Source organism: Hippichthys cyanospilos, chromosome 10 (genome assembly GCF_059441005.1).
Source record: "Hippichthys cyanospilos isolate Australia breed blue-spotted pipefish chromosome 10, RoL_Hcya_1.0, whole genome shotgun sequence".
Taxonomy (NCBI): Eukaryota; Metazoa; Chordata; class Actinopteri; order Syngnathiformes; family Syngnathidae; genus Hippichthys; species Hippichthys cyanospilos.
Window position 1 is genome coordinate 6359888 of NC_142378.1, and position 19512 is coordinate 6379399.

At 51.8% G+C, this 19512-nt stretch overlaps 3 protein-coding genes across 3 annotated transcripts; 1 reads left to right on the top strand and 2 right to left on the bottom strand.

Annotated features, from left to right (window-relative positions):
- Positions 1–360: 360 nt before the first annotated feature.
- lrrc40 (leucine rich repeat containing 40) lies at positions 361–5761 on the top strand. The gene is made up of 15 exons (XM_088425169.1): positions 361–614; positions 1171–1352; positions 1456–1529; positions 1623–1752; positions 2336–2459; positions 2551–2690; positions 3158–3330; positions 3398–3488; positions 3758–3803; positions 3910–4012; positions 4684–4791; positions 4881–4988; positions 5212–5289; positions 5356–5541; positions 5618–5761. The coding sequence occupies exons 1-15, from the start codon at positions 470–472 to the stop codon at positions 5721–5723; spliced, it is 1794 nt and encodes a 597-aa protein (XP_088281295.1). The 5' UTR covers positions 361–469; the 3' UTR covers positions 5724–5761.
- A 1267-nt stretch (positions 5762–7028) lies between these two features.
- Positions 7029–10141, bottom strand: ptmaa (prothymosin alpha a). The gene is made up of 5 exons (XM_088425171.1): positions 9954–10141; positions 8097–8162; positions 7938–8016; positions 7755–7846; positions 7029–7483 (listed from the first exon to the last, which is right to left on the bottom strand). The coding sequence occupies exons 1-5, from the start codon at positions 9996–9998 to the stop codon at positions 7445–7447; spliced, it is 321 nt and encodes a 106-aa protein (XP_088281297.1). The 5' UTR covers positions 9999–10141; the 3' UTR covers positions 7029–7444.
- Positions 10142–13596: 3455 nt separating this feature from the next.
- phb2b (prohibitin 2b) lies at positions 13597–19080 on the bottom strand. The gene is made up of 10 exons (XM_088425170.1): positions 19011–19080; positions 18001–18136; positions 17557–17641; positions 17032–17111; positions 16748–16932; positions 16563–16692; positions 15975–16078; positions 15193–15270; positions 14729–14808; positions 13597–13804 (listed from the first exon to the last, which is right to left on the bottom strand). Exons 1-10 carry the CDS (start codon positions 19029–19031, stop codon positions 13780–13782), a joined length of 924 nt encoding a protein of 307 aa, XP_088281296.1. The 5' UTR covers positions 19032–19080; the 3' UTR covers positions 13597–13779.
- Positions 19081–19512: the final 432 nt, after the last annotated feature.

The window sequence follows — 19512 nt, forward strand, 5'->3', positions numbered from 1 at the left end:
ACGTCACAAATTGATTGGTTTGGTGAAAAAGCACCCGGATTACTGATTGCCCCTGAAGGCCACATCGGACGTGACGTACTTAGTGACTTAATGAAAAGTTTGCGATTTCAGTGTCGTAAAAGGCAACATCGGAACCCCATTGCCGAGACTGTAAAAAATGATGTATTTTAATATTTGCATTTGAAGCGAGGTAATTGTATTTGAAGGGAGGTGATAAAAAATTACAGTAGGTCAACCGTAACTGAATTCTAATTTTATACTGTCTCTAAAGGGCCGAACAAACGATTTCAATGTGAAGTAGCTTTTATTGTGACTGTGACGGAATCTGAACGGAAGTGGAGTTTTTATATGCCTGTTGGCGGGCGGAAGTAAACTGCTTCCGAACGCGGAAGTAAACAAACGCTCAGGAAATCTCGAGCGCTGGAACAGTGCAGTCAGTAGCGGCCTTCGGAAGCCGAAGGAGTGGACGATGTCTTGTCTAAGAGGCGCGCCGCAAGTGGACTCACTGCGGGGCTTCAGGGCTCCCGAAAGTGAACCCAGCATCCCGTACGGACTCCTCAAGGCGGCCCGCCAGAGCGGAACGCTCAACTTGAGCAACCGGAGCCTGGCCGAAGGTGCTTTTTTTTCTCATTGGGATGCGTTTCCGAGTGCAATGCATTCATGTTGCTTCATTTCAAATGTCCAACGAAGGCCGTCCGTTCTTTTGTTTACAGCGATTAGCAATCTCATTTGAAGCTAAAACCTAATAATGCCCTTTCTATCTTTAATCGAAGCGAGATCAAAGATTCCGAATCGACAACGATTCGTAGCCAACCGAAAGAATCGAAACAATCGAGTCTCAAGTCCAAATTCAGGTTGTCCCCGAAGGCAATCGTCCCACGCTTGAGACAAAATGGGTTTCTTGATTCGGCCTAATTGTGGTGTGCCTTAGTCTTGAGGTTTGTAGGGGGTCCTCCTCAGGGTGCAACTGACGTGGATTTTAGGAATTTTTTGCTCCCTTGTATCAATAAAGGTAGAGCATTTGACCGTTTTCCAATGCTTTGTCTTAGTCTTTGTTCAATTGCGGCAGTGGGCAAAAATATTTTAAAGGTGGCCAATTTCCTTGCCTGTTATTCAACAGGCAAAGAAAATGGCCATTTTTTTTTAACGCGCCCCCCTCCCCCCGGCCAGTCCCGGCATGCGTGTACCGTCTGAACGTGGACACGCCCGAGGAGGCCCATCACAACGTGTCGTTTGGGGCCTCGGAGCGCTGGTGGGAGCAGACGGACCTCACCAAGTTGCTGCTGGCGTCCAATCGTCTTACGAGCTTGTCCGACGACATCCGCCTGCTGCCCGCTCTCACCACGCTCGACGTACGGCCGCCCGCCTCGCACTCTGCAGTCTTTTTTTTTTGTTTTCCTTTGAAGCGGGCAGGTGTCCTCTGGTCCTAATGGACGTCCTCATGGCTGTTTTCAGCTGCAAGACAACCAGCTGCAGACGCTGCCGGGCGCCTTGGGGGAGCTGCGGGAGCTTCAGCAGTTGCGACTCAGGTGAGGCCGGGGCGGACCTGCCGTCGGCGTTGATGCCGTCGCCCGACCTCTCTTCAAGCGTTGGCCGTCGCGGCGGCGTGTTTGTCGCGCTAGTCACAACCGCTTGAGGTCGCTGCCGGAGGATCTCTTCGCGCTAACCAACCTGCGAAGCCTGACGCTGCAGCAGAACCTGCTGGACGCGCTGCCCGAGGAGCTGGGACAACTGGAGGCGCTCGCTGAGCTGGTAGCCGGCCGTCTGCCGCTCTACTTCGCCCGTCGCAAGTGCACGCTGCCCTGGCCAAATGTTTTCAATTGCTTATTCTCGTAGTTGAAACCCGCAGCGTTAGGGATGGTCCACTCCGCGCCAAAAGGACCGACTCGATATGGTATGGGTCCGATCCGCAAGCCCAAGCGGTATCGCGTACCCTCAACTTTGACATCATGTCAAGCCACGGCTGCGCGTCGTGTTTTCATCGCGTTTTTACGGTCGAAAAAACTGTTTCCATTGGCGGCGCTGCAATATTGGTATCAGTTAAAAACTGGCAGAGCCAAATCTACTAAAACTGTATATCGCTGACATTTTAAACGATTGACTTCCACAAGATTTGGGGAGAAAACAAAATCACCTCAAAATAAAAACAACCGCAAGGAGCTTTTGCTGATCGCAACTCGCGTCCAGGCGCTCACAAGCCATCTTACCGAGCCCTGGCGTCGGCCGCTAGGCCACGACCTTTCAAAACACCGATGCCGAACGGGTGGAGGATGCGCACACAATGTCCGCCCAAACATAATGTTCATCGGTTGCAAATTTTTGTGCGGGGCGCCAGGACGTGTCGGACAACCGACTGACGGAGCTGCCGTCCGGCCTGGGCCGCTTGGGCCTCCTGCAGAAGCTCCATCTGTGTCGCAACGAGCTGACCCATCTGCCCGAGAGCCTGTCGCTGCTCAGCAGTAAGGCCGTCTGCCCCCCCCTTGCCCCACTAAAACCAAAAACAAACACATCCTCCATCGGGATTGGCCGGCTTCTTTATTCCCCCGGCAGACGTGAAGCTCCTGGACTGCAGCAACAACCTGCTGAGCGACGTTCCCGCCAGCTTGTCGCAGATGGCGGCCCTGGAGCAGCTCTACCTGCGCCACAACAAGCTGCGCCGACTGCCATCGCTATGCGCGCCCGCGCTCAAGGTAAGACGCAGGCGCCTTAAAGGCGCAAATGCTCTCCGGTGCAATAGGGGGCAGTGCAGCAACAACAGAACAAAAAACTGGTCAAAAAAACTTGGTCTGCATTAGCTCGCAAACTATAAAATTCACGCCCGACATAAATATTACATCATTACATTTTAAAAGTAGTATGAGGTGCCAATGTAACAATTAAGTCTTTTTTTTACCCTAAAATATTATTTCATATCTTTCAATGTAATAAAAGCTTAGATTTTTTTTTTTTGTTCTCTTGACTGGATGGCCGAAGTTAAAGGGCATGTGTTTCATGTCGGCTTTTGAGTGAGAAATGTTTGAGATTTTCTTTTCTTCCTTACTTTTCTGGTCGGGCCCGTTGTCAATCTAGAAAGGCGCTCTCTTGCTGCCCCGGGTCCACCAAACGTCGGTTGAGTTTTGCCCTGAGCGGCGGTCGCCTCTTTTCGCGCGCGGCGCAGGAGCTGTACCTGGGCAACAACCAGGTGGCGGTCGTGTCCGACGAGGACCTGGCCGGCTTGGGCGCGCTGGCGGCGCTGGAACTGCGGGACAACAAGATCGCCGCCTTGCCCGAGCGGTTGAGCGCATTGGGCGCCCTGACGCGACTGGACCTGACCAACAACGACATCGGCACGTGAGTCGGGGAAAAAGGGCGGCGGCCTTGACGCCGCCCGGCCCTAACCCGCCCTAACCCGCCTCAGGCTTCCCGCCTCGCTGGGCCTGCTGCCCGAGCTGAAGATCCTGCTGCTGGAGGGAAACCCCCTGCGCGGCATCAGGAGGGACCTGCTGACGGTTCGTCCTCTCGCCGCAGCCGCGCCTCCAAACGCAAAGCCCGGCCATCTTACGCCGACGAGTCCCGCCTTCCGTCTCGAATTTCGGGTTGCTACATGCATGAGAAGTTCTTCGGTCTGTGACTCAACAGCTTCTCCAAATATCTTTTTCTCCGGTTCAAATTGACCTCAAACATGTAAAGTGCATGCGGGCAAGGCTAATTTGAGGTCAGGCTAACAAATGCTAAGCGCCGATTCAATGAATGACGCGCGACTGTTCCCGGGCCGCAGAAAGGAACCAACGAGCTTCTCAAGTACCTCCGAGGAAGAATTCCAGGTGAGGTCCCGCCTCACATTGGGAAAGACAAGCGCGGCGACTGAAGACATTGCCGACGCGATGGGCCGGATTGAGTTCACCCCCGCCCGCGTTTATGCTGGTGCAGAGGAGCCCGACGGCGGCTGGGACTCGCCCGACGCCATGACGCTGCCCAGCCAGGCCAGCGTCAACGTGCACAACATCAGAACGCTCAAGTTGCTGGCCTACAGGTGAGCCGCGCCAAAAATCCAAAACATTTGCGCTTATAATTCAAAGTTGAATCTTTTAACTAGATTTGTAATAAATTGGAAATTCACGTGTAAACTCTGCTTCTGATCATGTTTGGTCAGCTACAGGCTTTACTCCAATTCGATTTTTGGGTGCTGCTAATGCGAGGCCAAGCGCAGCTCTCCGTGAGACTGCAACTAAGGGATGGAAATGGGAAGGGATAACGGTACAGTTACCGTATAAGGTTTCATCATTGAACATTTGAGTAAATATGCCTATTGGATGTACTTTTCACATTTACTGCCATTTTTCATTCATCGCGGGGGGGTTTTCGCCCCCCCTTTTTTTTCCTCTCTCGCTGATCCCAGTCGTAGTGGTCTCGGTATAAAATCCTGACGTGACAAGTTCCCAGGGCAGACTCTTAAAAAGCGGTCTCCAGACATAGAAAACGGACTCCATGGCATCCGGCTGGCATATCTATATTGAGCAGACCCAGAAAAAAAAAAAAACTGGCATCCCCATGAAGGGGGCCATTTCGCTGTCAACAAACACAATCAAATTCAGCCCCTGTAAGAAAGACGAATTTCAGTCTGGGCTTTTTGGGGCCCATCGATCGGGGGCCCTCGAAAGATCAGCTCGTCCGAGAGCGCCCATTTGCCGTGTCCTCGCCCAGCGACAAGAAGGCGGAGCGCATCCCCGACGAGCTGTTTGACGCGGCCGCCGGGCACGCCGTGGCGTCCGCCGACTTCAGCAAGAACCTGCTGAGCGACGTGCCGGCCAGGTGAGCCGCCGGGAGTGCCCCCACCCCCCCATACACACACACACACACACACACACACACACACACACAAGTGACGCTTGTGCGCTCAGGCTGGCGGACACGCGGGCGTCGCTGACGGAGCTCAACCTGGCCTTCAACAGGCTGAGCGGCTGCCTGCCCGTCTGCTCGCTGGACAAGCTGCTGCACCTGGACCTCAGGTAAGGCGCCGCCATTTTGCACTCCGGCTGGCCAACAACTTAAGCGCGCATTGTGAAACTTGGTACTTTGGTCTTTGCTCTCGTACTATTGGCTTCTTTTCAATACCTCAAAAATCCGACATAAGCCCACCTTTGGGAAAGCGCGTCTCACACATACACGCACGCAGGCCACACGTGGCAACACGGGCCGCGCGGAGCCGTAAAGGTCCGTTTACGTGCGCAGGAACAACCGGCTGATGGATTTGCCGGCCGAGCTGAAGAACTTGTGCAAACTTCACTCGCTGGTCCTCAACCACAACAGGTAAGCCGCACTTAAGCACCCCCCCCCCCCCACCCCCTCCCTGCTTTAAAGTGCGGGCGGCGGCAGGTTCAAGTCCTTCCCGGAGGTGCTGTACGGAATGGCGTCGCTGGAGACCGTTCTGCTGGGCAACAACCAGGTGGGGGCGCTGGACCCGGGCCGTCTGCTGGGCCTGAGCCGCCTGTCCACGCTGGACCTGTCCAACAACGACCTGCTCAACGTGCCGCCTCAGCTGGGCCTCTGCACCTCGCTAAGGTGCCGCCCGCCAACCCTCCTTTTCCCAAGCGGGCCCCCAAAAATGCAAATGACTTTGTTTGTCCGCGTCGCCCAGGTGCCTGAGTCTGGAGGGAAATCCTTTCCGGACGCCGCGAGCCGCCGTCGTGGCCAAGGGAACGGACGCCGTCTTGGAGTACCTGCGCGGCCGCATTCCCGCGTGAGGAAAAAAATAAATAAAAATCCTTTGGCATCGATTAAACAGATCTTGGCCTCCAAGTTTCTCCCAAAGCGCGATGCATTATTTGGGAGTCACATTACAACATCAGCGTATTTGAAATGGAAGGCAGTACGCTGCTTTGACGCGACTCTCACCGAGGTGCCGAATGGGGCCGGTTACGTATGCCAACTACACGTGCACAAAAGGAATATTATTGCCCCGTAGAGGTGGAAGTGACCCCGGGTCGCCGGAGACGAACAAATAAAAAAACAAAGCTCTGGGCGTTGCAACCGTACACTAGCGCCATCCCAAGGCAATCAAATGAACTGCAGTCAACTTTCCATTCATTCAATTATCAATTGAAAGGGTTTAGGAGGAGGAGCATAATGATGCATTTTTTTTTGCGCTTTCAACGGAAATCGACCCCGCTGCCGATTTAGAGACTGGCCGGAGGGGTCAGTTGCCATTTTCCCAGTTTTTGATCTACAAACGCCATCTTATGTGGGTCATCAATTCTGTGAAACTTGAGCGGATCAAGTTTTGTACTTTGAAGCGTCATCGCCACTGATAGCTCACGCAAATAAATCCATCGGGGACGCAAGCGCTTCCACCTCCAAATACGGTCGGGGCACCCAAGGCCCCAATTCTTCCCGTGCCTGCGGCCAGGCTACAATTCCATCGCCGTCCACTAGATGGCAGAAAGGACCCGTGCGAGGGAGCCGCATTTTGGCGAGACGCCGGAGGGTTCTTATCCGTGATCCGCGCGAACTTGGCTAGTCGCTCACCCGCGATGCAAATTCAGCTCCCACTCAGCTTTTTTATAAGAGCATTAGCTACTTAGGAAGCGCACCTTCTCCATCGCTGTGCCAGGTCGAGCCTCTCCTTTGTCAAACATTTCTCTTGCTTGAGAAGGAAACTGAAAACAAAGCCCATGTATTTTGAATGGGGCGTATAGGTTGGCCTGAGGAAAATTGGCTCAGCCCACGCAAAGGCGCGATAGGCGCGCCGGCGCGGACAGGCGACCTTTCACAAGCTGCATATATTCTTGATCCTCGATGGAAATAAAGGAACATGCCCACTGTCCCCCGGTGGCCGAGGCGGGCAAAGCACAATGCCCGCCTTGGATTGCGGCCTCGGTGATGCCGTTTCTTGTCGATTCCTTTTCTAACAAAATGAAGATTGGGGGATTTTCTTTGATCGAGGATACCACGCGGAAGGCGCGACTGTTTTAAGACGTATGGGCAAAACGCTTCATTGGAACTTTTTCCTCCCGTTTGGACACGGGACGCCCAGCGAAGACGCGCCCGGGTGGACAAAATCCAAAGACTTTATTTTCCAACGACGTAACACGGACATGAAAACGTTCTGACTAGGACATCACGCTACATCCTGCTCGTCTACCACAAACTAGCACGAAAAACATACGCGGCAAAGTGCCGCAACGCCCCGGTGTACCTAAACGCACCCTTTGCCCCGCATGGGCAAGTGTATGTGTGTGTGTGTGTATGTGTGTAACGTGTGTGTGCGGCCTGCGCCGGGACGGCGGCGTACGCTGACACTTTGCGGGTGTTAAAATGTCTTGGGAGCAGCGCTTGATACTCGCCAAGATGGCCGACCTCCGTACAATATATACAAAAATATAAAATGTAAATAAAAATACAAAGAAATTCTCTTTCGGACGTTTGGAAGGGAGGAGTGAGCTCGGGACGTCGCGCCCGTTGTCGTCTACTTGTCCGTCTTCTGCTTCTTCCGCTCCACTTCGTCCTGCGCTCAAAAGAAAAAACGAGAGCGGGGCTCAGCCGCGCCCCCTCGACCGGCCAATCGCGTTCTGGTTCTTCGACGCCAGATTTTGCTAAAAGTGCAAAGGAAGTTGCTCGGCTTTGTCCGGGCTAAGTGCTTAGCTAGCTCGCGGTAGCTAGCTGGCCACGTTCGTACGCCTGTTTGCCGCAAGCTAGTTTGTTAGCTTTTAACTCATGAGGCCTCGCAAACTTGAGCAAGTTGTTGCTATCGCTTGAAATTTCATTGCGCGCCTCACCTCCTCATCTTCGTCGTCGTCGTCATCGTCCTCGGCCGTTCTCTTCCCCGTCGGTGTGACCAGGTCGTCGTCGTCCTCGTCGTCTTCCTCACCTGGAAGCACGCACGCGCATTAGCACGCGCGGCTCTCTTCCGGTGTTGCTGTTTTTTTTTTTTTGTCAGCGTGTAGGTGAGTTTTTTGTACCCTCCCCATCCTCATCTTCCTCGTCTTCTACGTCGTCGTTGTCCTCGGCCTCGTTGTCCTGCTCGCCGTTCTCCTCGTCCTGACACACACGCACGCACACGCATTGAGGTCGCAGCCGAGACGACGAGGACAAAGAGCCGCGCGGGCGGGCGGGCTCACGGTTTTGCCGTTGGCCGTGGCGTCGTCGCCGTTCTTCTCCTCCACCGATTTCTTCTCCTTCAACTCCTGAAAGACAGCAAACAAACCACGCGGGTGGTAAAACGTCATCTTCTGTCGGCGACACTTGAAGGCATCGCCGGCAACGCCCTTGAAGGCAACGCGTTTGTGCGCGCCCCAAGGCCACGCCTCGACTCCGGCGGACCGCCGAGTCCCGCGCGTCCAGGTGCGCCACGCCCACCTAACCAGACTTCATCACGTTCTTGAACGCCACTCATGTTGATCGGCGACTTGACTTCAAATCGACGACGCTCATTTTCGTCATTTTTACGTATGCGCTCGGATGTGTTACTGGCGCTTCGTATAACTTTAGTCCACTCCTTATTAAATACAAGTGATACATGTAACATTCATGACTGTTAGCATGTTGCTATTAGCATCCTTGCTTATAATAGTAATGGTTGAGTCTCATGCGTACACATTCAAATCACAATATACACACATATAAATTACATACGCTCACATTAAAAAATCAATTTTACATGAGAACACGTATGTTGTAGATAATAGCTGTAATTAGGTAAATATGTTTATATAAGTCATTTGCCATGTTTACATTTTTACTACGCACATTGGTATGATTGGATTGAATCTTTTAATCTGTACGTTCTCTTTTTTATACGTGGAAAATTGACGGAGGCATTTGAGATACATATATCTAGCACTTGAGACAGACAGACAGACAGACAGACAGACAGATACTCACACACGCAAAATGCGTGCGTGTATGTCGATAGGCATACGCACACGATGCGTAAGGCAAGCATGCGCTTCCCGGATTAGGAGTAAGGGCGGAAGTTTCCTTTTTAGGGACCAGGTTGGTCCGGCAATCCCCCGGGCAGCGATTGGTCGCGTGCGCACAAGCACCTCCCACTGGGCCGGGGCTGCCGAAAGCCGACACCGGACCCGAGCGGAGCAGAGAAACAGACTGGGCTGGCTGGCGAGGAGGGGAAAAACCAAAAACAGAAGCAAACAAAAAAGCAGACTCCAACTACCGGAAGCCCTCGGTGCCACGACGGCTGCTGTCACCTGACACTCGTCACTCGAAGGTGGAAATTGCACTCGTGACGTCACCTTGCGCCGCCGTCAATCACGCCGAGCCCTCCTCCGACGTTGCTTCATTGATTGGCCTTGACGACGCGACGGCGCCCCCGCGCGGCCTCCGCGCTAAAGTCCCCGATGGAATCTCTCGCGACCCCCCGTACACATCGCTATCCTCCAGACAGGATGTTGCGAGGGAGGCGCGGGTGCGCACGCACGCACACGTTGGCGCGCGCGCGCGCCGTCGGAGTTCCGCGGTGGCGCCGGCGCGTCCTTGGCCCCGGGGGCCCCTGGCTCCGGTGGCGGCTAAGCTCCGGAGCCAGACGCCGCCGCCGTCGTGACGCGAGGGAGGGCGGAAGCGGCGGCGGCGGCTCGACACCCCCCGACCCGTGCGCGCACGTCTCCGCTCACGCGCGGAAGCGACCATTTTGACGATGCTTTCCTTTTCGGTTTGTTTACGCTTTGGTGCGAACGCGCCGCGCGTCTTCTCGTCTCGCTCGTGTTCACTTTAAGAGGCTCTGAGCGCCAAATCCGCTCTCGATTCCCACGTAACGCGCCACTGACACGCGCCTCGCACGCGCGCCCACACTTCATCAACATCATCGGTGGGATTATTATTTGGGAGCGCGAAAAACTGCCGCGCACAATTGCAAGAGATGCTGCGAGCGGTAAACGAGGTGTGTGCGCGCGCGCACGCGCTCGTCCTGCACCACGCTCATTTGTTCATTAATCAAGCGTGCGCGAGCGCGCGCGGCTCACCTTGGCGCTCAGCTCGCCGCTGCTCTCCACTTTGCTGTCCGCCATCTTCTTCTGCTTTTTTGCGAGTTGACCAAGAGGAATGGACGCGCGCGCTACGATCTGATCCCGATTTCCACTAGAGCCGAGCCGAGCCGCCGCGGTAGTCCCCAACTGCGCGTGCACACGCCCGCTCTCACCGCCGCCGCGCGCTTTTATAGGCCAGGTGGGCGGGGCGCGGACAACGGCGGCCGAGCTCCGATTGGTCGAGCGCGCTCCGGCCAAACTCGGAGGCCGATTGGACGCCGCCAAACAATGGACGCGCCTCCCTTGTTGCCCAAAAAGTGTGCCACCCACGCACGCGCACGGCCTCCGCCGTGCAAAAAAAAAAAGCGTTGACTGGAGACTGGAGAAAAAAAATCCTCACCTGCACGCGCTTGGCTGCGCTAATCCCATAATAATCACACAGACTGTAAACGTTTATTCACACTACGATGACTTTTATGACTCGCCGTGGGCGCCTTTTGCATACAGGCAAATTTAAGTGTTGTTTTTTTTTAATCCTGCTGTTGCCGCGGTCGCTGCTCCATTTGCGAAATAACGACTTTTCGGTCACGTGACCCCTCTTTGCCGGCAAACCGCCGACACCAGAACAAACAGGAGCACGTCTCGGGCCGCCCAAGAAATCCCGCTGCGCCTCCACAGCAAGCTTTACGGCAACTGCCGCACTTGGTTTCTCGTGTAACGCGCTGCAACATTACTTTTGTTTTGTTCCCCCCATCCCCCCCCCCCCCCGGACTGTCATCGCCTCAAAGAATACCGCGGGCGCGAGTGCCGGACTTAAACGCCCTTCCTGCCGCGCAACTGTACACTTTCTATTTTTATGTGGATTGATTTAAACAATACGCGTCTGTGTAAGTGCGCGCACGCGCGCGTGCACGCACGAGGCTAAGTAGGACAGGCGGACGTTGAGGGCGGGGTGAGTCGAAAAAGCCACATTATGGCGACGGACTAGGCGCTTAGCGTCCAAAGAGGAGAGGACAGTTCGCGCCACGCCGGGCGGCCACCGTCAAGGTCACGCAGCGATCGTTTATTCAACGAGCGAGCGGGCTGTTGCGCTTGTCCCTCACCAAGATGGCGACTCTACGGACTTTCTCGGCCCCTCACCAAGATGGCCGCCCGCCTCTGCCGTGTGGCGTTTGAAGCTTTCTCCGGCGGCTCCTCATTGGTCCGTCTACTGAAGCGAACGTAAAGCTGACGCTTTGCGAGCGGCGATTGGCCGAGGCGGCTGTCAAACGGCTGCTTACTTGACGGTGGGCGGGCGTTACGGCCGGAAAAAAACACCGTAGCGGATCCGGCGCGGATTCATCGACGACTTTCCAAACGTCCCTGAGTCCCGTCGAGCGTTTCGAAAAAGGGCCGCTACGGTAGGGCGGGAGCGCGTCTCCGGCGGGGTGGGCATTTCCACGCCGCGAGCCGTGATGGGTTCCCGTCAAGCGTCTGCTTGCCTTTTTCTACTCGTGCAGCAGCGGGCGCCATACTTGGCTCGCCGCGTCAAAAACTTGCTACAAAATCATATTCTTTCGATATCCTGAAAAATATACAATAGGTCCCGAAATACACAAATTGACTGGAGCAAAGAATCTCGACGCGCAAGTTGAATTCGCCGTTCGAGCGAGCTCTCGAGTCAACGTCGTCCCTGTCAAATGGATTTTCCCCATACAAGCGTCATGTGTTTTTCATCAAGATAAACAATATGGCACCGTAGCCTAAAACCGGTGAGAGGGTGAGGCGTTTTCTCACGCGACGTTGAAAACAGGGCGCGTCTCGTCGTTTTGCGAAGGCGCCGACCGCCGAGGCCCGAGTCGACCGGAGCCGCCGGGCCTGACGCGTGAAAGAGCAAAGGCCACAAGCTAACTGGAAAAACTTGTACGTTGAGCCACTCGCAATGAGTTGGCGCTTTCCAATCCATTTTTCTTTCTTTCTTTCACGCCGCCGGCTGTCTGCACCGTTTTGATGACCGGCTAACAGTAAAAAGGAAACTAACGAAGAACGATGAGCGCTTGTGAGAAGCGCTCGAGTGGCGCTGGCACGGAGGGCAAAAGGTCACGTGGGGTTACAGCGCTTATCATCCTGAGAGAGAAAGCGCGAGCGAGTGCGCGCGCGCGCACGCGTTTCTCTTTGTCTTCTGACTGAGCTGGAAAATGAAGAATGGAAAAAGTGGAGCAAAGTGAAGGGTGAGAAGACAAAACGGGATGGGAGGAGGAGAAGCAAAGTACTGCAGAGAGACGAGGCCGAAAGCCCGGAGCGGATCTCGGCCGACGACTGGAGCCGGACTCACCGGCGAGTCGAAGGCGACGGCGTTTGGGCTTCCGACCCTTACAATTATTGGCCAAATCGGGGAACGGCGTCGGGCCTGGTTTGGAAGCGCCCGCGCAAACTTTTCCCGAGCTGGACTCTCAGACGGCCCCGCTTACGGGGGCCTTCTTTCGCTACTTGTGAGGACAGCGCTTGGACGCATGCAATTTCATTGCTTTTTTTAATGTCGTGACAAGCGCGGCGTTTTTAATTAGGTGCAAACGCATTCAAACGCGAAGCAAATTATTGCTAAATTGTTCTAGACTCTTTTGGAAAACCTTGCCAGACTTTCTGGGTGAGCCAGTTACGTACCATCTCCAGTTGCTGAAAAAATTGCCCCTTGTGATACTGCTACAGATGTAAGGACACGTTTTCATTCGTTTGTTTTTCTCTCCCAAAATGCTTTGCGCCCGTTTAGGGGGGACTTGTCAAAACGGGGAGGCCAACCAGTTCCACGCGCGCTCAGACACGTCCGGCCGAATTCCAGGCGGGCCCGCCGCAGCCTGCGCCGCTCCGCGCTGGGCGGGTCCCGCCGCCGCCGGCGTTGGCGACCGGTCGCGCTCGATGGACCGGATCGGGCTTCCCGCACGAGCCCCGTTGATTCCGATTACTATTACGATGGGGTGCGCTCTCTTCCGATGAGCCCGTCTTCACGTTCGTACAGCCGAGTGGACGAAACCGGCTTTAAGATTGACGCATTTCTTCACATTCTCTTTTTCCAATTGGATGAAGGCAGAGGAAAACTTCAAAAACGTTTTGAAATGTTTTTTTTTCTCCATGAAGCTGGTGAACGCGTGCTTTTTCGAACATGACTTTTTTTTCCAGAGTACTAAATCCTTTTGCATATGATTTGATCTCATCTCATTTTTTTTCCTCCAAAAAAAAAGTGTCAAGTGTGAATGAAGCTTTGTTAGTTTGACTAAAAGTGAATGAAAGAGTTTAATTTCATGTGCAATTTCAGCCAATATTTCCAAATTTTCATGAATTTGAAGGCGAGCGAAATTTTCGACGGACGTCCTATCGTGGTGGAATCTCATCAGGAGAAAGGCTTTATTCGTTGCCAAGACATATTTGTCAGCTTTCCGCGGCGTGTAGTGACAAAGAAGAACGATTCGAGTTCTTCCTTTGAATGAGCGGACGACTATCAGATTCTCCATACCTGCGCCGACGTTTGCGCTTGGCGGGATGCCGAAACATTTTTCCAAAGGAAGGCCTCCATCAAAATGCTATGCGGCGCGCCGATAAGTGTCGCGAGACGTGAAAACGACAAACGCTAATTGCGCGGGGACGGGCAGCCGACGCATCGAAATCATCCTCCCGACGTTGCATTTATTAACGCATAAATTCACACGCGTGAGAGTGACTGGACGATTCCACCAGACCCCCCACAAACATTGAAAATTTTCACAATGAAAAAAAAAAAAACCTTCCTGACTTCGTTGGTTGTCCGGCGGGCCACCGGGACGTTGCGATGAAGACCGAGGCCTCTTCATCACTTCTTCTGGCTCAATGACAAACTGAAAGAAAAGATCAAATGAGGAAAGCGCATTTGCGGCGGAAAGCTGCGCGCATGCGCTCCAACTCAAGGAGGACGAAAGCGTTGATTGAATAAGCCTGTTTTCCGCAAAAGCCCGCCCCCATGTCAGAGGAACTTGTCAATCGGGCCAATCAAGCTGTCCGATTGACTGTCACCCTGACTCCTCCCACCCGGCTGGGCCCCATCTCCAAAAGCGACACGTTTGCTGCTGCGCAGAACGAAAGGATGACGACACCTGGTGGACAAATACTAGAATTCACCAAATCCTTTTCCTCAAAAATGAAGGCTTAAAGGATGGGCGCATCCTATAAACGCTAACTTAAAAATCACCATTATTATTATTTTTTTTTCGACACCATTGGAGAAAGATTGATCAGCCAAGCACATAAGCCAAGTTTTGATGTCCGTTTTTATATGGGCCGTATTCTTTTTTACCATAATGGTACGAGCTGGAGGGCAAACATCAGTTGGCTGTTAGCAGCCAAGTGCCCGTCGCAGCTAACAGCAGCTCGTGTTAGCTACATATAGTAGTTTCAATAAAAGAAGGCAGCAAACCGAACCGGCGTCCGAGTCCATCCCCGTTCTCACGCAGAAATACGATGAAAACCGAGAAGCGACTTTTTGATTGCGGTCCTTTGGCACGCACACAAAAGCATAAACTTGGTGAAACACGTGAATATTTGATTTTTTTTTGTTTTTGTATGGCGCTAATGCATCTCGGGCGTCGGCGGACGCTATTAAAGCGCTTTTTATTGTTTTTCCTCCTTTCATATTTTCATGATTTGCTTGTGCGGAGTAACAATCACCGGACGGAGGACCCGGCATGAAAGGGAAAAAAAAGGCGGACTGCTGAACGCTCACATGCATGCTTGTCTTACGCAACATCGTAGGAGCGGACACTCACTTGTTAAACAGGACCGGGTTCTGTAGGTTGAGGACCAAACTGTCGGCGTTCAGATACACTTTGTTCTGAGACGTGGACACCTGGAGGAGCATAGCGGGGTCAACGGCCATCGCAGCACCACCGTGGTCATTCATACTGCATGCTAGCTGTCTATGTCGTCGCTAAGGCTTGGCCAATCGGGCCCTAAAAATCACGTAATCGGTCTTGTTGCTGCCCGTCCCTGGAGTGGCACCGTTTGTCCACTAGGTGGAGCGCTTCGAGCCAGGGCCCAGTTCCTGCTCCGGATTTGAGTCCAGGACGTCAAGAACAGATGCCCGCTTCTTTGTCATGACATTGAGCGAGTTGTTGTCAGTGACCGGAAGTCCTTTTGTTCTAAAGGTCACGACGGTAGGGCCAATGGTCAGAGCTACAGTCCCTGACATCGTCGTCGTATGGAAAAAAAGAAGAAGAAGAGTGTGACCCACCGTCTTGGCGATGGTCTGAGCGGCTCGTATACGTCTCAGCTTCAGGTAGCCTGGATTTTTGGTGATGGCTTGACCCAGCTGAAATGCGCACACACAAACGAATATGTGTTTTGAAAAAGCCAGGTGGTCGTCATCATGCACGCACGGTCATGACAAAAGGGGCTACGGCTTCATAAATGCCTTTGGCGCGAGGCGATTTTAGCATTGCTGGACTACCACTGTCATTTTCGCAGTATTAGACAGCCACGACACCCCCCCCCCCCCCCCCCCCCAAAAAAAAAAAAAAAAAAAAAAAAAAAAAAAAATTCTCCTGCTCATGTGCATCCGGAACGTCTATTCTGCAAAACAAAACTAAAGATTTGGGGAATTCGGCTTCCAAAAGCTCCAATTTTCAAAATCGGGCTTCCGAAAAGAAGTAAAACATCCCCCCAAAATACTGGCACCATTCACTTTGTTTCATCTGTTCGGCACCAAAGAAAAGCCAGTCGACGTCACGCCGGAAACGGCAAGCGTCTGTGCAGTACTTTCTTCCGAGACATCAATTTTATATCTCATAAATTTAACGTCCCGCGACCCTCGTGAGGACAATCGGTTAGGAAAATGGATGGATACATTGAATGTCTTTTTTTTAAATCCCGATTCACAGAAACAAAGTGTTGGGGGAAAATCGACATGGTTTCCATTTTGTATAAATAACAGCCTTGCTTGATTTGGGATTTTTTTGGGGAGGTGGCGGGGGGAGTAAGGACAATACTTTGATGTGGTGCGACTGCGGGTTTTACCATCCTGGCGGCCTCGGCTTCTCCCTCGGCCTGGATGATCTTCTGCCTTTGGTCTTGTTTGGCTTTCTCCACGTAGAACTGGGCCCTCTGCGCCTCTTGTTGAGCTGCGCGCACAACGGGAAGTCAGCCTGGATATTCACTTGCGCAAAGCGCTACGTCGACATCGGGACTAGAAAAGATTTGTCCTTAGTCGTAGACCGACTGGATGGCTTTGAATCGTCTTACTCGGGACTAATGATTATTTTGCTAATCATCAATCGCCGGATTATTTCGTCCGGTTTGGTCGGCGGAAAAACAGATATTGCTCCGACATGCGGGAGGAAGAAAGAGTCAACAAAAATAATCAGTCCAACTTGAATAGAGGACAACAGAAATTGGACTCCCGTTGAGCAATCGAAATCGACAGCATTTGGATCATTTTCAAAGTGCGGTTCGGCAACCGTCAATGGATTTGACAAGCAATGACCCGGATAACGCCGGCACCTCTACTTCCCCCCTCGGCGTTGATCTCAAACAGCGGACGAGGCGCAAAAGGAGTTTTTCGACGCGCCGGTTATCTGAAGTCGGAGAAAGGCAAAAGGTCCCTACCCACTTGCTTGGCCTCCACGGCGGCCGTGTACTGGCTGCTGAAGCTCAGCTCCGTGATGGCCACGTCGTCCAGAATGATGTTGAAGTCCTTGGCGCGCTCGAAAAGCTCCCTGCGCACCAAGAGCGACACCTGCGGGGCCGCGGGGCATCAACGTCCGGACGCCGGACGCGGGCGAGGGCCGTACCTGCGCTCTCTGCGTGATCAGCTGCGAGGCGTTGAACTTGGCCACCACCGACTTGAGGACCTCGTTGACGATGGAGGGCAGCACGCGCTCGTCGTAGTCCTTGCCCAGACGCTGGTACATGATGGGAAGGTTGGACGCCATGGGGCGCGACAGCACCCTCACCGCGATGTTCACCATCTGCAAGTCTGACCGATGCAAAAACCACCGTCAACGTGAAACCGACTTCTTTGGTCATTTTTGAACCAATCCGTTGCTCCGCGGAGCCATCGCTACGCCTTCGTTACCTTTGCTCCCCGTCAGCGAAGAGATTTTTCTGGGCTTGGCTCGGATGTCATAGATGATGGGGTACTGGAACCACGGGATCCTAAAACAAATACGCTTACGTCAAAAAAGAAGATCAAATAAAAAAAAAACATTTTGCCATATAAAACTACCGATACAAGCAACATGTTTATTTAAGTAGCTAAAGTGAAAAACGAGCTATCACTGCAATATTGTAAAGCTGGCAATATCTTTATTTCGATACGGTTTCACAACAGTAGCTAGCAGAAGATGAAAAGAAGGTCAAAGAGCTGAGAATTGCAGTTGACTTTAGTATACAAACGCTGAATTTTTTTAAATCTTGCAGTTGACAAATGCTGTAGACATTTTAAAACAACTAAATACTACAAGTGATCCAAACCCTTTTTCTCCAAAAGGCAAAGGTAAAAACTGACTCACTTACTCTGAAACTGAATTAAAACCAAAACAAAAGGAAAACCAAGAAGACAAAATGAGGCCAAACGATTATCATAAAAAAACATGATCACCTGAAATGAAGGCCCTCGGCCAGCACCGTGTCCATCTGCATGCCGCCGATCCTGTTGAATACCACGGCTCGGTGACCGCCCTCCACTGCTCGCGCGCACACACACAAACACACACACACACAGTTAGCGCAACTGTGGCAGCCATTCTCTTCTCGGTGCAAGCGCCATTGCAATTCTACAAATACTATCTTCATGCATCTTCATAAGAGAAAGCAGCCGTCGAGTATTTATTTCTCTCCCATTCTCCATAGTATCAAAATCGGCTTTTTTTATGAATGGGATTCGTTAATTAGTTGAACTTCTAATAGAGATGAGTTGTCACTTGGACATTTGTCTTTTATTGTCGCTTAAGTACATGTCGAGCATCGCTACAGACAGTGCATTCTTTTCCAACACATTTCAACAATGTTCATGCTTTATTCGTTAATACATGCACTAGCATACCGGTGTACGTGGCCTCTTTGACACCGTACGCCAAGGCGCCAGCGCCCAACAGCAGTTTGATCCCAAGTCCGGCGCCCCTGCCGCCAGACGAGCCCGCCATTCGGCCCATCAGGTCTCGGAGGTTCTGAACCAACCGCTGCAACGGAACGGCAATCAGTACAAGGTGACGTGGATACTTCCTCGTGATTGAACAAAATTACAGAAAAAGCACTGGAGGCTGACAAAGACTCTTGAAGAGGAAAAAAACGTAATGTATAAGATAAAACTGAAAGATATCAGGCGAAGGATTCTATGAAAATGTAATGAAATAAGTGGAGCAAGCTTTAAGGGGGAAATCGTCGTTTCAACAAAGGAACAAATCTTTTAAATGAATGAAGAATAAACATTAAATGAAGCCAAGTTAAAAATGACACAGTGTATCAGAAAACACTAATAGCAAATCGCAAAGCGATAATATGTTTTTAAGAAAACTAGAAAAAAAGACAAGCGTTTCAGATAACATATTAATTGGGAACGTCTAAAATTCGAGAACGGTTACACACAAAGACAAAAATACAAAGTGCAAAACCGACCCAAACCACAATAGCACATATTCCACGTTGTCATTTTGAAGAATCTTCTGTTTGCTTGTTATATGATCAGCAAACGCATGCAATACAAGAGAACAACCTAAGCCCGTCATGACGCAGCTGTAGGTCATCTTTTAGGGTCAACTTCGACTTTTGCGGCTGTGTGCAAAAAAGTCTGGCTTTACCGACGGCGATTCCGTGGACAAGATGACCTTGAAAGAAAATTTAAAAAAAAGCCCGGAGAAAGTTCGCGCATCTCGCTGGTTAGCATAGCATCATGCTAGCTAACTAGCGAGAGTTGATGCCTCCCTCTTTCAGTGGAGTTTTTCGTTGAGCCGCGCGTTAGCTCCGTCAATGCGAGACAACCACAACGTTTAATCAGCCTCAGAAACGCAACGACTAACGTTAGTACGCGAAGGTTGAAAGATTTGAATGTCTTACGCTGGGCTCCTTGTTCGCCATGCTGCTTTGCGTCACTTGACAGCAAAAAAGAGGGCAAGGTCGTCCTACAGCGGACGATTTACGGCAACACTGCAAAGATTGCTGGGAAATGAAGTTCTACGTCGTTAGACGCCATTTTCTTGTTTGGGACGACATTATTACACTAACTGTTCATATATTATTTAAAAATATTCCATTATAGCTGTCATACAATAATTTAACACATTATTTGAATCAGGTACATAAAAAATAATAATATACTACGAATAAATTGGTTTTTAAGGGGGAAACATGCAATAAATAAAAGTTTTTTGTTGGATTAAAGGTCTTTTCACTAACATGTGTACTACACAGTGGTGCCTTAAGGTGCGAGTTCTTTCACTGAAAAGTCAGTGGAAATTTGCGGCATCGCTTGGCTAAATTCATGCGATAAAACAAAAATACAAAAAAAAAAAAAAAAACTTAACAGATGGTGGCTTTGGACCCCCGCCACTGGATGGCG